A 21797-nucleotide genomic window follows, 5' to 3' on the forward strand; every position below is an offset into this window, starting at 1 on the left:
CTGCAAAAATTAACCTCCTTTTTTCACACTCCTTTTTTTACTGTATGCTCACTAGCATTTGAAAAGAACAAAGAAGATATATACACATTCTTTTTCTTACCCAGCTGATCTTCACATACTCCATTCACAGTGCCGTAAAGTTCAAATCCAGAGAGGGAGAGGTAGTGTGTTTGCCCACTGGCATTCTTTCCCATCTGTTTTATTCTAACATGTCTCCAACCTTGTTTCTCATCTTTTGGAGGATCTAAAGGCCATGTTGCTGTAGACCTTTAAGTTTATTAGAAAGGGGATGTTGGTGGGTGACCAAAAAAAACCAAAAACCAACCAAAGCACAACCAAAAACACCTTAGCACCAAAGCAAGCAAAGTCATATTGCTGATCACGATACACAAAACCTATTAATACTAGGAACAAACTCTGGATGAGTGTTGGGGCTACTATTTTATCAAAAAATCAAATGCAAAATTTACAGTGATGGAAAAGCACAAATGCCATTAAGTGAACCATAGAGAGAGCTTACGAATCACTTATTCTCCGGTCCACCCTCGATAAATTATATCTCCTACCACGTCTTTATATAGATATATCATTACAACTACAGTACAAATTAAACTAGTCTATAGACAGGTACATTTTTAACTGAGCTCAGTTTTATGAAAAGTGATAAAATATACTGACATACCCTGGTTCGTTGAGACTACAGTCATCAACATGAGTATACAAAGTAGTCCAGTTCTGTCCATCCTTAGATACCTGGAAAACCCAATTTCTGAGAGCAGATCGTCCATATCCTCGAGCATGGCGTAACGTGTAAGCTGATGGTACAACCCAAAGGCCAAGATCAATGGCAAACCAAGCATTCTTATCATCATTAGTATGACAATTGAGAGCTGAACTGTCACGGCTCAGGATGTCTTCTAAGCGACCGTAAGGCAGATTTCTTCCTTCTGAGGATGTAACCACTACCAACCCATAGGCTGCAGGATTTACCCACTCATATGCAGTTCTGTATTAAAAAAGAGAAACGTACTCTCAATTAATACTTACGTTAGGTATCAGCAACATTTGACATTTATTGTAAATTGTATATTACAGCTGAGTTTATCACAAATCAAAATGATTAATATCATTTTAGATAAATACATAACTTCAGATATGTTTGGAACATTATTTGTTTGGATATTTTAAACTACTGTAGCAAAGAAAAAAACACAAGCCAAAACCAAACAGAACCACAGCAAGCAAAAAACAAAGATCCAAACTTCCCCAATCCTTCACTTCTTAGAGAAGCATACAAACAAATTCTCAACATAACTTCAGAGATTCATATTCTTCTATTATTTAAGTAGATAAAAAAGAAGGGTAATTCTATTAATCAAAAAATACTTCTTGCTCCTAAAAACATAACATATTTCATTTTATTATGAATTCTCTCTCCCCATCCTGCCCCAAGGTCTATAGTTAGTCTTACTTAAACATTTAGCTTTGAAGAAACTCACTTTGCATTTGTCCCAATCCAGTAAATAATTCCATTTTCATCAAAATCATGTTGATGCCTGAACACAAATGTTTGGCCTTCACGTAGTTTTCGTACAAAAACAAACGAAGCCCTATCAAAGTCGTACCATTGCTTTGCTACCTACATGTGAATGAAAAGAAATGAAATATTAAAGAAACAGAATACCACCATTCCCTGTGAACTCCCTGTGTGTGGTATGTAGCTCACCATTTTTAGGAGATACTGTTCCAGAGATTCAACAGTTGCCAAGGGCTCCATCTTCAGCATTCTCCCAGTCCGATCTATCAGAGACGTCTCCCCAGAGGCGCGTTCCAAACGAAACCTCAAGCGCCTTGTTAATATCTGAAAGAGCAGGCAAACATGAAAATAGGCTTTTCTGTTCAAGCTTTGAGATTTTAAGAAAAACCATTTCAGTGGCATATCAAGTTGCATAACTTAAGCAAACTATATTCTAATGAAACTCTTTAAAATGTAATTGATAAACTTATTTTTTTCAATTAAACAATGCTTTAAGATGATGGTCAATGTATAAGTCAATAACACACTCAGCTAAGATTTCTCACTTTCCCGGTGTTTTCATAGCTTTTATTTGTTGACTAGCAACTACAATAATACATAAACTGAAAATTATTTTCAAAAATATTCAATAACAAGAGTGTTTTTGCAAATTTCTGCAACTATTTTCTAATAATTTAACATGAAAACAGAAATATTTACACTTCCTTAGCATGTTACAAAATCCTGAAGTGTGCTTCCAAATAGAAAAAATTAAGAATCCACACAAACTGGAAAAAACCAATATTTTTAGCCAAACTGCCAAGTTTCTTGCATAAGAAGCTGATAATCCTGCAGCTGTCTTGTATTACCAAATGAACATACAGCCCTAGGTGGGACCCTTTAAACAGTCAAAGCCCATCCCTTATCATTACAAATAAACGTCTAATAATTGCCTTCAATTAAATGCTTGGTCAAGCAGTAAAGATACTTATAAAAGGGCACTTTCCTATATAAAGACAACAATACTCGAAGACAAAAGAACAAATATAGTATCTCTTCAATCAAAATTTACTTTCATTTCACAGTGTCAAAGTCATAGTAGAGGAACCCATACACTTAGGTTAAGTGTTGTAGGAAATAGATGCCAAAGAACTCACGGTCCTTTACCTAATTCCACCCACTTCTAAATACAACGTGTGCAACATCCAGCATTCAGCATATACCACTCTGGGTGACATGCTGTTATCACTGTACATTTACCTGAAGATTATATGTAGATCCTGGTGTATCATACAAGTGCAGAGGCAGACGTTCAATGGATTCTAACACTGCTATCAATTTCCGAATTAATGCAACTGCTGGACGACTGTGAAAATGAACAGTTACTACGTCACCACAAAACAAAGGAAAAAATTCTCTAGTGTCTCGGAGAACAGTACCCAGCTGAGGCAGGTAACTCAGCATGCTATTTCTACTAATATCACCTGTTCTAGTCACATGGTTACAGCACAGTAAAAAAGATATTAATCTGCACAGTGATGAACAAGTCACCTTTATATTTGTCAAAAGATGTTCATTCAGTATAGTTGACTCTTACAGATAAAAATTTTCCATTTTTACTTCAATGACAGATGGTGTCTTTTAAGATCAATTTTCTATTCCATTCAAATTCAAAGAACAGAGTCTTAGTCTTTAAATTATTTTAAACATACCATACTGCTTCACAGATGCAAAAGAGGTGGGGTTTTTGCTTGGTTTTATTTTTACCTTTCGTCGTCTTCATTTTCACTGAACGCTGTTTTGAAAACGTTTATCCTCTCTACCAGTTGACTACAGTCTTGTTTCACATCTAAATCAACATTCTAATAGGAAAAAAATGCATTACATTTACTACACAGCAATTTATGTATTTTTTATACAGGCAAAAATATCTGTTCAATCTCACTGAACTCCCTATCTGAAGTCTGTATGCAAAAAGCTAAACATCAGCCATTAAACCTGACCAGTGTTGATTTAAAGATTTTTAATGGCTCATTTTAACTACAGTTCTCTATTGTGACAGTTTATCTTCAATGGGTAGATCAAGAACTGGAGCAAGTCTGCCTGAGTTTCACCAAGACAGGAAAGAGACACATTTATAATAGAACTTTTAAATTAGGGAACAGGATTTAATATTTTTTTTTTTTTTAGAAAGTTTTTCTTCAGCATCAGTGTTCTGTAAACTCACATTATTTAAAACTGTCAGTAATGATTGAACCAAGCCACTACTGCACATTTCATATGGAGAAATAGTATTCTCATCCTTCAATAGTACGATTAAGTTCTCCAGAGCAGTCTTCATTAAATCTCTCCAAGTATTTTCTCCCTCAATACACTGAAAGACAAAAAGGATAATTACGGTGAAACAAGGTAACAGTTTTTCCACTTCGTTGAAACACCACATCCTAGGAAAATATTTATCTAGGCAATACATGCATTAAAACTCCCTGCATTTCAGACAGACATACTATGACTCTCTGTACATCATGACAGACTAGTATGAACATTATATGATTTCCACTGACATCAGACATGAGAAATGAAGGATACACCTACCTGCCTGTTTGCATGAAGCTCCCATGCAGACTCCAACTGCGTTGCTATGTTCCTCAGTGTTACAACTACTCCTCGAGGCATACTTTCGACTGCTTTAAAATGATCATCATATAAATCTCTTGCCATAGTGCGAACCTAGAAATGGATTTTGATAATCATAAGTCATACCTTACTCTAATGAGACTATTGTTATTCTCCCACATACTGGAAACTTGGTCATCTTTTTTTAAAATAAGTCCATGAAAGGTAAATAGGGAAGAATCAGACCCATCATACATCATGAAATGGCAAAGCTTGTGAAAGGATAAAGGTACAGGAGGAATAAATGGGAATACACAGCATCTTACTGAATCTCACAAACTAAGGCTAACTTCCTGTATTAAATTACAGCACAAAAGGTAGGAGGAAAAGGTAGGACTCTCAATTTGTAAATCTTTCTTTTAGAACTGTATCATGGATCAGATAATCTTGGAAAAGATAAAATTAAGGAGGTTTGATATGGTTTCTGAATGATCTATTAACATTCCTTAAACAAATTCATACAAGAAGGTCCTATGTGAGCTCTTACTATAAGAATTACCTTTTCTACAAAGTATGGCTCACACAACATACAGATTTGATAATGTAAGTTCTTATTAAACAGCATTTTGGAGTTACATAGTGCAATCTCAGGTATGAGAGTGCACTGCCTTTCCTTATCATCCCACCTATTCTCATTCACACAGTATTTTAGCTTTCAACTTAGTGTCACACTTCTTAAGACATAAGTTCTTACATGCTGCAGACACATGGTACAGAACACAATGACTGCCCTGTTAGAAACTGCAAGACAGTTCAAGACTGAAGATCAGCTTGAGCCCCTGGCATCAGCTGGTCACAGAACATACTGCTAACTCTGTGGGTTTCTCGTAAAAAGTGTAATTTAATTTCTTAGTTCCTCTGTTCTTCCCCTCAGTTTGAGGAGAAAGAAGAATTTTAAAGAGGTCTTAAACAAGGGTATTTACTCATTCTGCCTCACTTCCACAACTCTTAAAATGCAGACTGTTCACTTCCAGCACCCTATATGTCACAACATCCAGTCTGAAATTACTATCTAAATGAAGTAACCAGAAGTATTATATGCTTCTGACAACTGTAGTCTCAATCATAACATCTTTTCCTTACGCATAAAAGGAAAAAAAAAAAAACAAACCCTGCAGAATTATACAAATCTAAGTCAGGAAGATTAGACTTTCCTACATTTTTAAAAGAAAATTCATTTTCCTCTAGAGAAGCACAGAGTTTACTAATACTGTTGGATAAAAACATCAGAAGAAGTGCTTTGTTCTGGGTGACATTTTCCCCTACAAGCTTAACATAAAATTGTGTCTAGTTCAAGTCAGAGATTTTAATCCTCTTAAAAGAAACTACAACTCTGTAAGTATGGTATAAAACAAAACAAAACATTCTAAGTAGAAAACAGACAGATGCTCACCAACCTTTTGTTTTGTCTTCTCCAGTTTAGATTTCAGTTTTCTTCCTCTTTTGCCTGTCCAGCCAGTCACAAATTCTGATCCTGTAACGTATTTTTTAGAAAAGTTGCATTTTCTCGTAGGTATGAAAAGCAACAAATAAAACAACTACCTCATACACACTTGCTCCTACCTGCACATAACACATACCTACATACTTACCCAAAGAAGTTTCAGCTGTGAATGAATGCTTTGTTCCTCTGTTCGATTCAAACACAAAGCCTGGCAGATCTTCCTTCAGTATTGTAGCTTGCTGACCATCAGAATTGTGAATCGCAATTTCTCCTTCTTTTAAACAAGTGAGTGACCAGTTTCCTACAGTAAGTTTAGTTGGCCCTGGTGTTGATAAAATTGGCTGGCTTGTGGTAGATGGTTTCACTTGGCTTCGAGCTCTTTGTAGCTTCTCAAGGAACTCACTCCTACTTTCTATTTTAAAAGAAACAAACATTTTTTTTACTTCCAACAACTGATTCCACTGTTATGTATCTTAGTTTGGTTTTTCTGCTAGAGCAAAACAACTAAGCACATTCAATGCAAAATTAAGTTTGAAATTAAGGGTCTTAAGTGTTCTAAATGTCTTCCCAGTGTACTTCTGTACTTCAGCAGTGATTTATTCCACAATCATATGAAAGCTGCAATGTAACAATGAAACTCTTTCTGAAAGGCGCTATCACAAATGTATTAATTCATCATAACAATTATAATAGGAAGATCAAAGAAATTAATTATAAACTTTTAGTTTTGGAAAAATTATTTATCTTGTTATGGCCAGCATGATCTACTGTCAAAAGTGACTTTTCAGAAATAAGAAATTGAAGTAATCTTCCAACAGGAAAACAGCAATCAGCTTCATAGCTTAGAGCAACTGGAGAAAATATGCTGAAGCCCTATCAAAAAAAAAAAAAATTCACAAAACTTTACCTCGTCCGACAGTCAACATGTCATAAAAGCAAATTTGAGCTATTTGCTCAGATTAAGTGTCACAAAACTTCTTTATAAACTATACTAAAACTCTTATTTAATCTCATTTAGAGAACCTCAGAGAAACTGAGAATGCCACAATTGTGCTACTCAATACAGTGACATTACATTAATTCAACTTCTGATGTAGATTTTTTTTTTTTAGTAGTTACAAAACTTTTTAGGATCTCTGTCTCTGAGAAAAACAACAAAAAAAATATATCAAATGGTATCACTTGATACTTAATTAGAAAAAAATGTTTATATAGAGAAATTTAATAGATGACAAACACAATCATGTTCTACTTTTAGAGCAGGTAGGCAATCTAGCCCAAAATTATTCCAAAAAACTCTCTCAGATTTAATTAAATTATACTTTTATATTATAGTAATTACAAGGTTGAGTTCATAATTTAAAAGATAAAGATGATGTTTAAAATAAAAATGCAAACACCTCAGTAATGTAAAGATTATATCTCAGCTTCACAGTTAACAAGTACCCTTATCTTTCAGCATATTGATTTGATAAATACAACCTTTGTAGCCCATATACACACTTGTAAAAATTGCTGTTTTCCTTTCGCTGCATTGACAAGCTCCAGGTTTTTTAAATCTGCTGGGTTTTTTTTTTCCTCTTGTAACACAAAAGTAAATCATCTCTGTGCAAAAATAAATACGCACTAAAGGCATAACATTTTTTATCGCTTAAATTTCATAACATATGGAGAGAAGTTATAAAAATAACTTTGAGATTTTATATCCAAAATGAAAATTCTGTTAATTAAACAGTTTCAAATTTCCATAATTACACTTTACTAATTTTATTGTATAGCACGCTGTGCTGTTTATGTTTATACATGGTTGGGAATAAATTCAGGTGTCCCTGGACAGAATTTTGAGTCTCACTTAAAGCTTTAGAATTACCATTAAATTTCAACTTTTGCATTGAACTTTTATTTTTTCTAAAAATTCAAACAAAAGAAGTAGAGTTAATGTGGAGAGGGGTGAGTACAGACCTTCCAAAAATGTTTACAGTATATATATATATTTCCCCACCCACCTCAACTTTCATCATGCAATACACACTAACAGATTTCACTACTCAGCCCACTATATTCTTGCCAGTTGTGAAGTTACTAAAAAGTATACCATGAGATTAATCAGTAACGATTTAGGACAGCAGAACATATAGTACAGTTCAGGACTTAAAGATACTATCTGAGTCTATACTGTACTGTAGTCATTTTGGTTAATAAATATTAATTTCTTCAGTAAAAAAGGCTGCTGCACATGCTTAGAGCTCATGGTTAAAGTTCAGGCAAATGACACTGCAACACCAGCACTCTTAGTAGATGGCTATTTGACAACATATTGCATGAAGCCTCGTTTAATCCTAAATTTAGCTCCTTTCCCTCCATAATATCTATGCTAAGTATCTTGTTAAAAAACTTGGAATTTATTCAACCTTTTTCAAAAGACTGATTTAAAGAGATATCTTGTTAAATTCTCAATCTAACTTCTTTTAAATTCTCTTCACTCTAAATTCATCTGAGGTGTCTCCATTCCACTCATCTTGTACAGATATAGTAAAGTCTCAGTCCCTTGCCCACACCATTTTGAAGGAAAAAAAAGTTGGCATCCAGGGGCTAAGAGAATCTAAAACATTATCCTCATGGATCTTGTTAAAATTGTATTGTGTGATAAACAAGTATCTCAACCCAGGAACTGTTTACCTCCTAAGGTATTATCCTTAATCAAAAACAATGCAAAGATACATTTTCTGACCAAAAAAAAAATTAATCTGTAAGTGGTTTCCAGTTGCATTATGATTAGAAACACACTATATTGCATTTTATCTCCTTGTGCCGAAATCGATGCATAATGTCATTAACACTTTATTTTCATCCTGAATCATAATATGTTCTGTTATTTCACTCCATGGCTTGTTGAAAACATAATAATATTGCAAAGCATTTTATGTCTGCAGGTTCATAAATGCATGAACTGCTGCAAAAAACATGAAACAACAAAAGGAGGGTTGTTTCTGCATCCAGAACAAGTTGTGTATTCTGTACAGAAAATTAGAACCAGCTGTGCACTGCCACTGCATAAGGTCTGTTCCCTTATCCTCTCTCCAACAAACAATCAAGACATTGTAAATTGTTTCCCAGTCTTGATGAGAAACGTTCCATTACTTTGTCTTCAAACACATGCAATTCCATTCTGCTAGCTAGAAGCAAACAACAAATCACCATTTCAACCTGCTTTTCCTGGGATGGCCACTACAAAGTGCTTTTAATGACTGGGGTGAAAAAAATTAGGTACACATGGAGAAGAATCAAAACAAAAAGTTAATATACTTTTACTGGCAAGATGTTTACTTAACACAATTCACCAAGGAAGTCAAGTTATGGTCACATGCTATCTGATAAAAAGCATCACAATTAACTGACCACCTTCCACCTGTTTACATCCTTTACTATTTAGTAAGCCAATTCCTGCAAAACAAAATAGCTCAAATCAAATTATATAAACAAATATAACAGTCTCAAAACTTAACCCAGACTTGAATTGTAAAAAAACTACCTGAACTATCGGATCCTCCTTCAGGGCTCCCACTGGAATACATTGTGGCCAGCTTGCCATCCAAGATAAATCTGAACCATCCATTACTACCATTAGATAGCTCCAGGGCTGCAGCATCACTCCAGATATACAGGCAGTCCCTCCCCCTGATGATTGACCAGTCTCTCCAGTGGTATGGTTTACCCTGTTGCAGTTCTTTAGCATCCTCCTGTGGTTCATCCTCCTGTAATAAATTTGTATTTATCATCAACAAAAGAACAAAACCCCCCAATCCATTAAAAAAGAAAAACACAAAAAACCACCAAACCAACAGAAAACCAACACAAAACCACAGACATTTTTCAAAATTACTCAAATCAAAGTATAGGAACTATACTATTTCTGCCTGTAAAACATATCCTTAAAAGTATTCTTTAAAAGAATATGATACTTCTTAGGAAGTTTACTGTCACATACAGCTTTATCTACTCAACAGTAACAGTCTATTGACTGTGTCATCCATTTCTGTTTAAAACTTGAATTGTGAGGAAAGAATCACAAAATGGTTGAGGTTGGCAGGGACCTCCTGAGGCCTTCTAGTCCAAACCCCTGCTCATGCAGGGTCACATGCTCAGAACCATGTCCAGATGACTTTTTAGCATCTAAACACTTAAGAAAACAGCAACTCAAAAAACCACCAAACAACCCAAAACCCACAGTAAAAGAACTTAACTATACACTTAAGTTCAACTATAAATGTAATTGAATCAAGAACAAGAGGTCCATGCAGTTCATTTGAGTGGCAATAAGACTGCTGGAAATTGACAAATAACTTCAATATACACTTATGACTTTCAATAAGCAAACAACTATTTTCTTTTTTCTATGTATCTATATATCCCATAACAATATTGAAAACATCTGCAATTATTTGGCACATAAACTTCTGACATGAATATGCTTCAGGAAGGATTAATTTCATTTAGCAGTCACTTTCAAAACATTAGAAAAAAAATCAAGTGCAAATCAACTTGACCATAAATAAATATGAATAGGAGAACTCAGCAGATAATAATGTGCTACCAGAAAATGAAGGTAGAGACAAAAACAACAAAAGCAATTAAAACAAGGGGCATACCATAAGCATTAATTTAATATCCTAACTACCTTGCTCTGGACTTTTTCATACCAGTGAAAATTTTAACAGAAGTGTTGATTTTACAGTAACAAATAAAGCTATCAATTCTATACACTTACCTTCTCAGGTTTAGACTCCTCTTCGTTTTCATCATCAGATGATGGCCCCGCCAAAGTTGACACTTTACTAATTACACCAAGTCTAGCCAGTTGGTCTAGAAAAAGATCACCACCTTTATCCACCAAATCCCTTATGATTTGCAAGGCTAACAAATGGCCATCATCATCATCCTGTAATACATCGGGATGAAAAGAATAACAATTACTTAAAGACATCTTTACATGCTGAACTTCACATATGGTCACAGATGGATGTTATAAAAGTTTCAGGGTTAGTTGTTAACAAGTACATGGGATCAATGAGTATAACTCCCTTTTTTGCACTGGTTTCATTAATGGGTAACATTTTCTTTCTTCCTACCTCTTGATCAAGCACTGTAGCTGTTATCTCAACCAGTATCGTGGGCAGATTGTGGCCAGCATCAGAGTCACAAACCTCTTTCAGCAGTGCCTCAGAACAAAAATGTATCATTTTTCTAATGAGGGCAAGACTTGCTTTCCTTTAAGAGATCGTAGAAAAAAAAAAAGGTTCTAACAATGATAAAACAAGCAGTAATCAAATCAACAAAAAAGGTCAAGACAAAACTACTTTTTTACTGCGTTTATACACTCTTTAGAAACAAAAAAAATTAATTTGTTTCAGTTCATTATTGGAAACAAAATGAGTTATTTATTACTTAAACTTAAACTATTAGATCCACCGTGGTTTTTTTAAGATTGTATTAAGAAATTGTCTATCACGACAGTATTACCTTATTGAAGGCAACATAGTTTGTTGAAATGTTTGTGCAAACACAGGCAAAAGCCTTTTCAAGTATATGGGTGCCATTTCTGGATCTCCTTTGGGTTCATTACATTCTTCCTCATCCTTGTTTGCATCTTTCTTTTTCTTCTCATCCCCTTTGTTAACAGGACACATCCAATCCCCTGGAAAATATTTTTTCCCCAAAACATTCAATGGCAAAAATCAACAAACCAAAAATAAAAGCCCTTTAAATAAACATACAGGTTTTCTTTACAACACCTCAGTACCTGAACAGGAATATGCACTCCTAGAAATACAAAATTTACACGTGCACAACTTCTTGAATAAAACTATTTGATAGCATGTATTACCTGTGGCACCTAAAAAACAGACAGAGTGCTGTTCTCACGTATAAAGGAAGGATGCAAGAGAAGCTACCAAGGCTGACACCTTTGAATCTACAGCAAAATCCGAGCTAGCCCCATTCCACAGCTGAAGAGCAGGACCACTGGCAGTGCTTATGGCCAGTCAGGCATTTCTTCAGTAATTCCCCTTCCCTTAAGAACACCTAAACCACTGAAGTTTTTATATGGACTTCACAGGTTAAGGAAAGTTGGTCACAAAATATTTTTTTTTTTAAATAACCTTAATGGAGTAAAATTCTAGTAACTGCGATACTTAACATGTATCAGTATTTCTACTATAGCAAGGGCACAGAAATAAAAACTGCACTCACCTGGAGACTGAAGAATAGCTACAACTTCGCTGTGCCCCCTTTCACGAGCTTTGTCCAAAGGGGTTTTCCCATCTTCATCTCTCAAATCAGGGTTTGCACCATGTCGTAAGAGAGTCTGAAAAGAAATATTTTTACGTATGAATAAAACATTAAGATTTCTTCTTCCAAAGTAGCAAATGTGGGTTTTATACATCTTTCCTACACTCTTCTCATGCTTGTAAGCAAAGCTGGAGCATTCCATACTTTTTATATTTGTAGAGCTAATAAAACTCCTTTTATTCATTAGTGCCCTATCATGAGGAAAAATGTGTTTCGATAAACATCATAAAGAACATGTAAATATTTGACTGTGCATGTGTCCAGTGTATTGAAGACATTGTGTGCAGAATAAGATGACAAGTCAATATGTAAGGTTTCCTAAGTGTCAGTTTAAATCGTACCTTTGCTACCTGAGGTCTTCCGAAACATGCTGCATAATGTAATGAGGATGACCTCTGACCTCTATTAACATCAGCACCCCTTTCACAGAGAAATTCTACCTGTTAAACAAGAAAAAGGAAAGTAGTTTTTCTTCTTTCTTCACATAAATAAAGTAACTTCTTAAGAGTCTATAAATCTGATTTACCATTTCCTGAGTTCCAAAAGCTGAGGCCCAGTTCAAAAGAGTTTGTCCTACATCATCCATAAAGTTTACTTCAAAAGCTGAAAGATACAATTAAATAAATAGTTAAAGTTCCCAGAAACTAAACTTCAACACTGTTCTTTAAATAAAAAGCAGGTCTTAAAAAAAACTTAAGCATCTTCAATAATTCTACAGAAGCATTTATGCCCTTAATTCCTATAATAGAAAGGTGGCATAAGGATTATACTAACAGGACCTGTTAAGTATTTAACAAAATAAGTGAACTTGTACATAAAGATTTTCAATGTACTAACTACACATTTGTTGTGACACCATAGATTATATAAAAATCAAAAGATAAAGCAAGCATGTAATTTTCCTTTTCAGAGTATTTTTTGCTTACCTCCTGTGTCAATAGCATCTATCAGTGCGTCAGTATCCTTACTGCGGATGCAATCTATCAGCTGCCGATGAGAACGTTCCCCAGAACTATCCAGCCTTCGCAGTCCTGGGATTCTGCCTGTAGATCCAGCACTGGATTTTGGCAGGGCTTTTCTCCCTTCGAACAGTAGCACCAAAAGAAGATCTACTAACCGCATGGTATCCAGTACACATCTCTCATCACCCTGCAACGCACTTTCTATAGAATCTGGAAGTTCAGATCTTAGAAGATCCTGGAAATAATTAAAAGTCTGAACAATAAAAAATATACAGGGCTTTAGAAGATACTATCAGAACTGGGTTTCATTTCCATATGAAATGTTTCCTTTTTTCCCCTCTTTATAAATAAATAAATGTGCATGTGTGTGTGGATGTTTATCTATAAAAATACAATTTATAAATACATAAAATATCAACATAAATCTTGCATACATTAAAGTACACAGAGGGAAAAGCCCCATGAGAACAAAAAGCTGTAGCATAAAAGGATTTCTTACATGTGTTACTACTGGAGAGCCTCTACACAGGGTTGACAACAGGCTTACAATAGTTGACACCTGATTACTTAATTTAGAGTCTGCAGCTGTTGGTGGTGCACCAGCACTACTCCGTCCAGGTTTGCAAGCTGAAGATGGTCCTGATACTGTCCCACCCGCAGCTGCCATGCGAGATAACAACTCCTCAGTTAATCCATGCTTAGCTAATGGGGCTGGGTCAACTCCACGCCGTGTGAATCTGTCAGCTAATGAAGCAAAGCATCTCAGAGCTCCATCTGAAACCTAAGAAAGAAGTGCAAGAGAAATTATGAACTATCTCTTAAGATGAGAAGATGCTAAGGGGATATCTGCAAGAATACAGGACACATAGAAGAACTTGATTTCTCCCCAGGTTCCCTTCAAAGTCAGTGAACGGAGGAAGGCTTTTCAAGTCAGAAACTCAGAGCTGGACCCCAACAGTGCTCTGAACTGCTCTCTGAAGGACTGTACTATTGCTGCGTTTCTTCCCCTCCTCCTCTCTGTCGATGATACATAAAAGTCAAGAAAACTATTTCTGAAGTTCAGCACTATAAGCATTTCTTCAACTGTGATTTGGGGTTTTGCTCAATCTAGAAAAACACATTTAATAATGGAATTGCCAAATTATACATATTGGAAGCACTTTTCAAAACATTTTTCATTATAGATCTTGTTTTTACAGCCATTTATAATCTCCACTAGCAGCTGTCCATTCTGACCATACAATTTGAAAAAGGACCAAAACCTACTCACAGATGGGCATTGAAATAGAGCATACTTAACCTTCTGGTTGTTCTGATGTTAGAGTAGCCTTTTAATAATAAAGCTTAAATACCCACCAAAAAAACCCAAAACACCAAGAAACTGCTATATGAGGACTTATTTCCTAGTTTTCCTATATTTACTGAATTTGAAATTTGTTCCTCAAGGAATAATGAAGACAAAAATTTCCTTGCAGTTTTATCTTCTATATTTACAGAATACCAAATATTCCAATATGTTATATTTTTACATTTATAATTAACATTCTGCTAATATTACAAGTTTATATTCATTTGGTTCTTTCTATCAAAAGATGCTATCAAATAAGCCATGAAATGATGCACTGATTAAGAATTCCTAAAGCATTAAACTGACAGAGAAGCTTGATAGTTAAAGTTGTATTTAAAGGTCTACATAGTTCTCTCAAACACATGAAATTTTTCAATTGGACCAAGCCTAAAAATAGGACAAACTGGAAAAAGTAAATTTTAGATAACTCAAGATTGCCCACTGAGGACCTGATCCAAGGACATGCAAGCACTTTTGTGACAATAAAATGCAAACTCACAAATTTAGGTTTCTCACTAAATGGGAAAAAAACCCAACAAAATAAAACAAAAAAGCAAACAGTGACACTGTGGAAATAAGGCTTTACTGATGATCCTTTTAACAATTCAGTAAAAAAATACCGCTGGCCAACTGCCCAGGAAAGCAGCCAACATCTTTTCATGTCAACACTGAAAAGAAAGGAAGGCTTTGCCTTTATCTCTCTCCTCGATGCACTAAAAGGGTCTCCCCATCTTTCAGATCAGGTTTGCATAGGCATATCAAGATAAGCTGCTTCAGGCACATTTCCCTTCAAAGATCTGTAGATCTTTGTAGATTGATGTCAAGAAATACTACAAAAAAACCCCAAACTAATCACAAAACCTATTCTCTACCAAACCCTAAATTACTACAGCTCTTATTCCCTAAAATGTCAACTCATAGCACAGTCCATTTTCAAAATGATTGCCAGCTATCACATATCAAGAGCTTAAAGACAGCTGCTCATCAACACACAGAACATGATTAGAGTATGAACCAGACTTCACAAAGATAAAATTTCAAATCTCCATTAAGTTTGCAAATTTCTGGCACAGCCTGTGCATGCCAAGCATTCTGATTTATTAGTGCTCTTTTGCAAGCAACTTTTTTCTTTAACTTGTGATAGTCACTGCTCATGTCCTCTGGCCTTTTGCTCCAGTTCTTTGATGGTACAGATAAACAATTCCATCAACCCTTATGTAATTTGTATATACTTCATGGATCTTTACCATAACAGCTGTCAGAAATACACAGGAAAGGTTTACCTATTTAACACACTGCATTAGTGGCCTCAGGTTACAAAGCAAAAGAGTACTGTGAAAAGTATTTACATTTCTTCTCCCACATGGCAAGTTTAGCAGAAAGGTAAAAAAAAAAATTACGGATAAGCTGTTCTTGGGGCCACATTCATCTGCTCAGAACTACTCCCTCAAGTTGTGTTACTAACTGGCAGCCCACACAAAAAGTAACCAAACCCAAAAGCGTAAAACGATGAGCTAGGGAGCAACAAAACTTTATAAGGGACATTACTGGACAAATCAATAATACACATCAGCATCCACTGTAATCCCGAGGTTTGTTTCATGCATGAGACATTTCTCAAGGATACCAGTACAGATTTACTCATCATCTGGGTTACTCCAGTCTTAAACCCACTTATCTTTAAGCTTAACTGCTAAACAGCTAAGTTGATCTGAACACTCATTCACATGTCCAACAGCCCCAGCAACTGCTTTTTTCAAACACCTTATAAACTGGGAAACAGTTTATTGCTTCTCTTAGTCTGGCAAAAGAAAAATGAACCAAATTGATTTTTGTCTCTTACTTATGCCAAACTTAGTAGCGATTGAGGTGCAGTCATAGAACAATAATTACTTTAGGAAGTATCTCGAAATGCACTGAAAGTTATAAGGTATTTTTCAATAAAGTTTTCAGAGGCTAAATAAGATTATATTCAAACAATAGCGCTTGGAGTCAAATGCTAAGCAGTATTTTTATCCTCTTCTCATAACAACTATAAAGGAAACTATCGTAACATCCATATATAACTACGTAGACGTACAATTGGCGAGACTAAAATAATTACCTAGTCATCCATTTATTAAACATAACAAAAGTTAAATTCACAGAACATTGAGCCAACATTACCTGATGGTCTTCATGTTTTAATAAACTAGACAGTGATTCCACACAGATCTCTAATGAAGAATCCTGAGGCTCCATTTTGCCACAGAGTCTGGATACTACAGCCATGGCCGAATGCAAAGTATCTTTATGAACAAGGTGTCCACTGTCACGAATGAATGTCAGAACACAGTTCAATCCTCCAGCTTCAAACACAGCTCCTGATTCACGTGTACAGATTAATTCTAACACCTACGACAAAATGATATTTAATTTGAATCAAGTATACATAAAAAATCAGTTATTTATACTCATACTCAGACGTCTATATTCATCTACAGAACTGGTTAAGAAAATGAAACAACAGGTAAAAATAAAAACCCCTTTATTCCTCAACACCCAGAAATAGCCAAAGTCTCAAGTACTCTAGTAGTTAGTAGTTAGAGCTTTTTTCAAAAATACAGGAGTGAATAGAAAACACCCCCCAACAGCATGTCATAACAGGTGTTCATGAAGATAGTTAGATAATATCTTATCCTGGGAAAATTAAGTCTTGGGATAACACACAACTGAGAGTTCTGAAACTTTCAAGAGCACCGTTACTCCAGTGATGCACTTCCAAGTAGACTGAACTAGTAAATCAGAAATACATGCATAAATTCTGATGCCGTGGTAACCAAGGACTCCAGCTGTATGCTACCACGTGGCCATGAGTTACACTTTAAATGAGAGATTTTAAGGGTATTGGAAATCTTTCTGAAAACTTCACACTGTGTCTAGTGCTATTGAAGAGGAGGCAGACAATTTTTTTGCAATAGGTAATTTATCAGAATCTGGAGCCATTCTTCATTCCCTTTTTAGCACAGAAGTAGCCCTTAGCATTCTAATAGCAGTCTAGTCATACAAGATAAACAGGAAAACTTTCTTCTAATACATTTTTGTTTCTTTTTCAATACATCCAGTTCCTCCTTAAAAACAAGAGGTTCTTAGGTATACGTACCTTCACACACTGCTCAGCCAAATCTCTGCTCGTTCTGTTGTTAAGTTCAACAACTACCAAACGATTACAAAGTGCCTTGATAGCTCCATCCACTCCCACAATCCTACGGGTGCACTCAGCCGACACATCCAGATAATACGTTATGGCACGAGCTGTTACTTCAAGTACATTGTCTGGAGCACTTTCATCAAGGAAAATTTTGCACAGTGCTGGCAAAAAAGTTCGAGGAGGACATCTGCAGGAATAAAACCACAACTCATTATTATGTTGTGCCAGTTTCTCTACATTATTTCATACAATTTCACATTAGCACATTAAAGCTTTCCACGGACACATGATTTGCTCAACTAGCTTATAATTGCTTCAGAGCATTCCTTTAGAACATCACATCTCACAGACACATACAAAAATTCAAACTGGTAATCTGAAAAGCTGTTGTATTAGAGGAAGAAGTCAGCAGAAAAAAATATTCATGAAATTTTACAATCTTACAGGAAAAAAATTATCTTCTTGGGAATTTATTTTAGGAATTAACTTCACATCACCAAACAGAACGCATTTTTTTCTTTAACAGAGCTTCAAGGTTCATGATGATTAATAGCTACTAGAAATTTTATGTTTATACAAAGACTAAAGATTTTGGTTTTGCTAAACAATTTAATTGAGTGGTCCTTCTCTATGTTATTTCCCTTGTCTTTTTATCCTATTTCAGTCTCCTTCCCCACCCGTGTCTCATTTTTCCCCTTAATCATACTGAGAATATATTTAATTAATTCAGCTTGTTTCTATTGCATTTTCTCTCCATATCCATTGCCTCGGTAGCATCTGGCTCTCCTTTTCATTGTGAGTCTGCACATTGAACAACATCCCCACAACTTCAAAACAATATAAGCAAGCTGCAATGGTCCTTCTTGTATCCCTCTGATATAACAGAATATAAACCAAAATAATTACTTTTCATAGTCGTGGTTCAGACTGATTTGAATCAAAAGTTCTCAGACACAGACCTATCCTTTAACTCAGTTTATCTTCCAGTAGTATATTTACTTAGCTATAAATAACAACATAATGATGGCTCACTGCAGCGGTAAAAGACTCCCAAGGTGATGGTGGGGGATTAAGTGAAGGGAATATATGCTGTGACAGTCAAAATAACCAGTACCTCAACCCTAGATGCAGGAGACGAGACTAAGTGGACAAAAAGTAAATATTGCAACTTCTCCTTCAAGTAAGGCTTTGGTTTTCAAATGACAGCCGAAAACTTTTCTAAATCCGAAAAAGAAAGAATGACATGGTTTTTGGTCTGGAAGACAGGTGAGGTACTTGTTGATGAATCATTCTGAAGACTCACAGGTCATTCAGTATCCCATCTGGCATGCAGTGACTCATAAAAGGCACCAACTCCTGGGACAGCAAAATGCTAATGGTTTCCTTGAATATCTGACCACTCTTTATGAAGCAATTAATAATACTGCCTGAAAAATAAGTACATTACCCAATGATCCCTAATGACAAATAAATAAGAGAAGTTTCAATAAAGTCCAATCATGTAAGTAAAACTTGTATTAGGCTATCCAGCCTATACTATCTGTTGTTCTTAAAAAATCTGCTACTTGACTGTACATCTTTAAGAAAAGTTTATACGGTAAATTGGCATTTTAAAGGCATTATCCACTGGGGGAAAAAGTCTGAAATTTGTCCTCATTATTAGATGAGTACAGTGGTACAAGAAGCATTTCAGCACATAAAATTTAAAGTGAACAATGCTACCTGGACAATGTTCAAGTATTCTGGTGTTGGATCTTTTATATTGAATTTTACGCAACCCCTGACAGAACACAAACATCGCTATGAACAGTGTTCTTCCAACTTCACATTGAAAGAAAAAAAAATCCAATAAACACAAATCTTTAACAGCCTCAAACAAACCAAACCCACACATGTATAATCAGGCGAAAAGTAGGGAGCTCCACTGTCTCTATTTTAATTCTAGCAAGAATAGTAAACCATTTCTCTTAGATGTCCAAAGACAGCAGCAGAGTTCAAAGCCACACTCAGCAAATCTAAAATTTACATTTTTTTTCTAGGATTTAACAGTTCATAGAGACACAGCTCAAATGGAAGTTGGTTATATTTTCTGAAAATGCAAATTTGAAAATTTGGAAGAAATCTGTTCTTGTCCTTAAAACACCTAGTCAGCAGACACAGCAAAAATACAAAGTTACTAAGACCAGTTCATTTATATTAAATTTTTTGTCAGCACACAAATGCTAGTGCACTGTATCAGCAGAGCTGCTCTTATAATACTACAGCTCTCTAGCAAAAACCTAAGGGATTGTAGTTTGTTTAGATTTGTTTTTTGGTTTGGTTTTTTTGTTTTTGTTTTTTTTTGCCAGAACCCCTAGTTACTTTAATCAGAGACCACACTTTTTCAATCAGGAGGTAAATAACCTCCACTTACTGTCAGGACATGCGTTTTATGACTTAGAGGAATGGTTTCCAGTCCTCCAATAAGGAAACCAAGTTTTATCATAAGGTTTCAGGAAGAAACTCTAGACTTGTCACACATCTGACCTGTGGGAATTGCTTGGTTCTTGAAATAAAAAGCCACCCAGACGTAGCTAATTTTGTAGACTACAGTAATGCACACCGAATTTCTATAAAAGCAGCAATATTAAGAACTTCCCTTGTTCTGAAAAAACATGGTTTCTGAAAACAGTCACTGATTTAATTTTAACAAGACCTTTCAGGAAAATTCTTTCAAGCTCCTTCAACCTCTACGTACTTGATGTTCATTTCTTTTAACAGTCTGTCTTTGCGGTTTTTTATATATTTGGGGGGTTTCAGTTATACTAACTAGAATGGTGAGAGCTAGACTATACCATCTAAAAGATTAGCAGAAAAACTTTATAAAGGACCTGTTCCATAACGTTGTCATCCAAGTGTTTTAGCAATCTTCTATCCCAGGTTGTACCAGCCGTGTGATACTCCCAGTTACTTTCTGGCAAGTTGAAGTGCCCCATAAGGACAAGGGCAGTTGACTTGGAAGTGTCCCTTAGTTCCTCAAAGAATAATTTGTTGGTATCATCATCCTCTCTGTGAGGCCTATAGCAGACTCTTACAATGACATCCACATGATATGTTTGCCCTTTAATTCTCACCCAGAGTCTCTCAACTGCACCAGTGCCAAATGTGAGCTCCATACATTCTAACCCTTCCAATACATAGAGTACCACTCCCCATCCCACCTCTTCTGCCCTGCCCATCCTTCCTGAAGAGCCTGTAACCATCCAACAGAGCACTCCAATCACAGGTCTTATCCCAGCAGGTTTCACTTATCTCAGTGATGTCCAATCTCTGGGACTGGGCCAAAGTTCCGAGCTCCTCCTGTTTGTTCCTCATGCTGCGTGCATTGGTGAACAAACATCTTATTTCAGGCCAACACATTACTATACTTTGATCTCAGCACCACAGTTCTTTAACATTTCAAACCTCCACTGGTATCAGTAGAAAAAAAAAGTCTGCTATGCCAGCCAAGCGTACAAGTTTTTTCACTACCGATAAATAATAACAGCTTTTCTGGACAGCTACAGATCTTTTATAATTCTATGAAAATACAACTATCGAGTTATATTTGTAAGCAATTCTGAAACACATCTTCAAGAAGCCAGGACCAAGCTCCTTCAGATAATCTTTCACTTTGCAGGTGTCAAGAATTTGAGAAAAGACAAAAAAAAAACCACTTAGTATACATAAATTATTTCCTAGAATTTAAACAGTATTCCAGTTGTGCAAGTTCTTATAAATAAGATGAACTAAGTGAAACAATCCAGTAGCAGGAGCTTCCTGGGCATAAATGCAATTGACTGGCCTTTACAAGTAAGGAGGCAGGAATGCATTCACACACATACCCTGCAAGTTTTAAATATTGTCATCTTTCCACCTCAACTTATTGCAACTTTGTGGTCATTAGACACAAAGGATCGTGACTGAGCCTCGCACACTGCCAGCTCTGAACTTCTTACTGCATTGTCTTCTCGAAGGATGGGTAAGGTTGGAAGGGACTTCTGGAGGTCATTCAGTCCAACTCTGCTTGAGCTGGGTCCCCACGGAGCACATTTACGTGGGATTTTGGCCAGGTGTGTTTTTAATATTTCCAGTGATACAGACTCCACAATCTCTCTGGGCAATCTGTTCCAGTGCTCAGTAACCCACACAGTAAACAAGTTCTCCCTTACATTCAGGTGGGACCTCCTGTGGATCAGTTTTGGTCCATTGCCTCTTGTCTAAGCAATAGCTTGGCACCACCAAGAGCCTGGCTCCACCCTCCTGGTGCCTTCCCTTAAGCTGCTCATAGACAT

At 35.8% G+C, this 21797-nt stretch overlaps 1 protein-coding gene across 10 annotated transcripts in view; it reads right to left on the reverse strand.

Annotated features, from left to right (window-relative positions):
- The window catches only part of HECTD1 (HECT domain E3 ubiquitin protein ligase 1), a 58545-nt gene that overhangs the window by 23649 nt on the left and 13099 nt on the right, over positions 1-21797 (reverse strand). For 4 of the 10 annotated variants that reach the window (XM_027878756.1, XM_027878759.1, XM_027878757.1 and 1 more), the window contains exons 3-24: positions 17437-17671; positions 16461-16688; positions 13446-13727; positions 12911-13199; positions 12511-12587; positions 12326-12424; positions 11886-12000; positions 11157-11331; positions 10766-10904; positions 10405-10575; positions 9169-9391; positions 9036-9080; positions 5773-6048; positions 5590-5666; positions 4112-4246; positions 3744-3890; positions 3284-3378; positions 2777-2882; positions 1727-1861; positions 1500-1639; positions 683-1006; positions 101-267 (exon numbers count right to left, since the gene is read on the reverse strand). In XM_027878756.1, the coding sequence (XP_027734557.1) occupies positions 101-267; positions 683-1006; positions 1500-1639; positions 1727-1861; positions 2777-2882; positions 3284-3378; positions 3744-3890; positions 4112-4246; positions 5590-5666; positions 5773-6048; positions 9036-9080; positions 9169-9391; positions 10405-10575; positions 10766-10904; positions 11157-11331; positions 11886-12000; positions 12326-12424; positions 12511-12587; positions 12911-13199; positions 13446-13727; positions 16461-16688; positions 17437-17671 (3680 nt within the window). The remainder of the gene's footprint in view (positions 1-100; positions 268-682; positions 1007-1499; positions 1640-1726; positions 1862-2776; positions 2883-3283; positions 3379-3743; positions 3891-4111; positions 4247-5589; positions 5667-5772; positions 6049-9035; positions 9081-9168; positions 9392-10404; positions 10576-10765; positions 10905-11156; positions 11332-11885; positions 12001-12325; positions 12425-12510; positions 12588-12910; positions 13200-13445; positions 13728-16460; positions 16689-17436; positions 17672-21797) is intronic. The other 6 variants (XM_027878760.1, XM_027878755.1, XM_027878753.1 and 3 more) reach the window with 5 other exon arrangements.

The sequence above is a fragment of the Empidonax traillii genome, unplaced genomic scaffold, assembly GCF_003031625.1.
Source record: "Empidonax traillii isolate 1590-97213 ecotype Southwest subspecies unplaced genomic scaffold, ASM303162v1 scaffold45:size3623477, whole genome shotgun sequence".
NCBI lineage: Eukaryota > Metazoa > Chordata > Aves > Passeriformes > Tyrannidae > Empidonax > Empidonax traillii.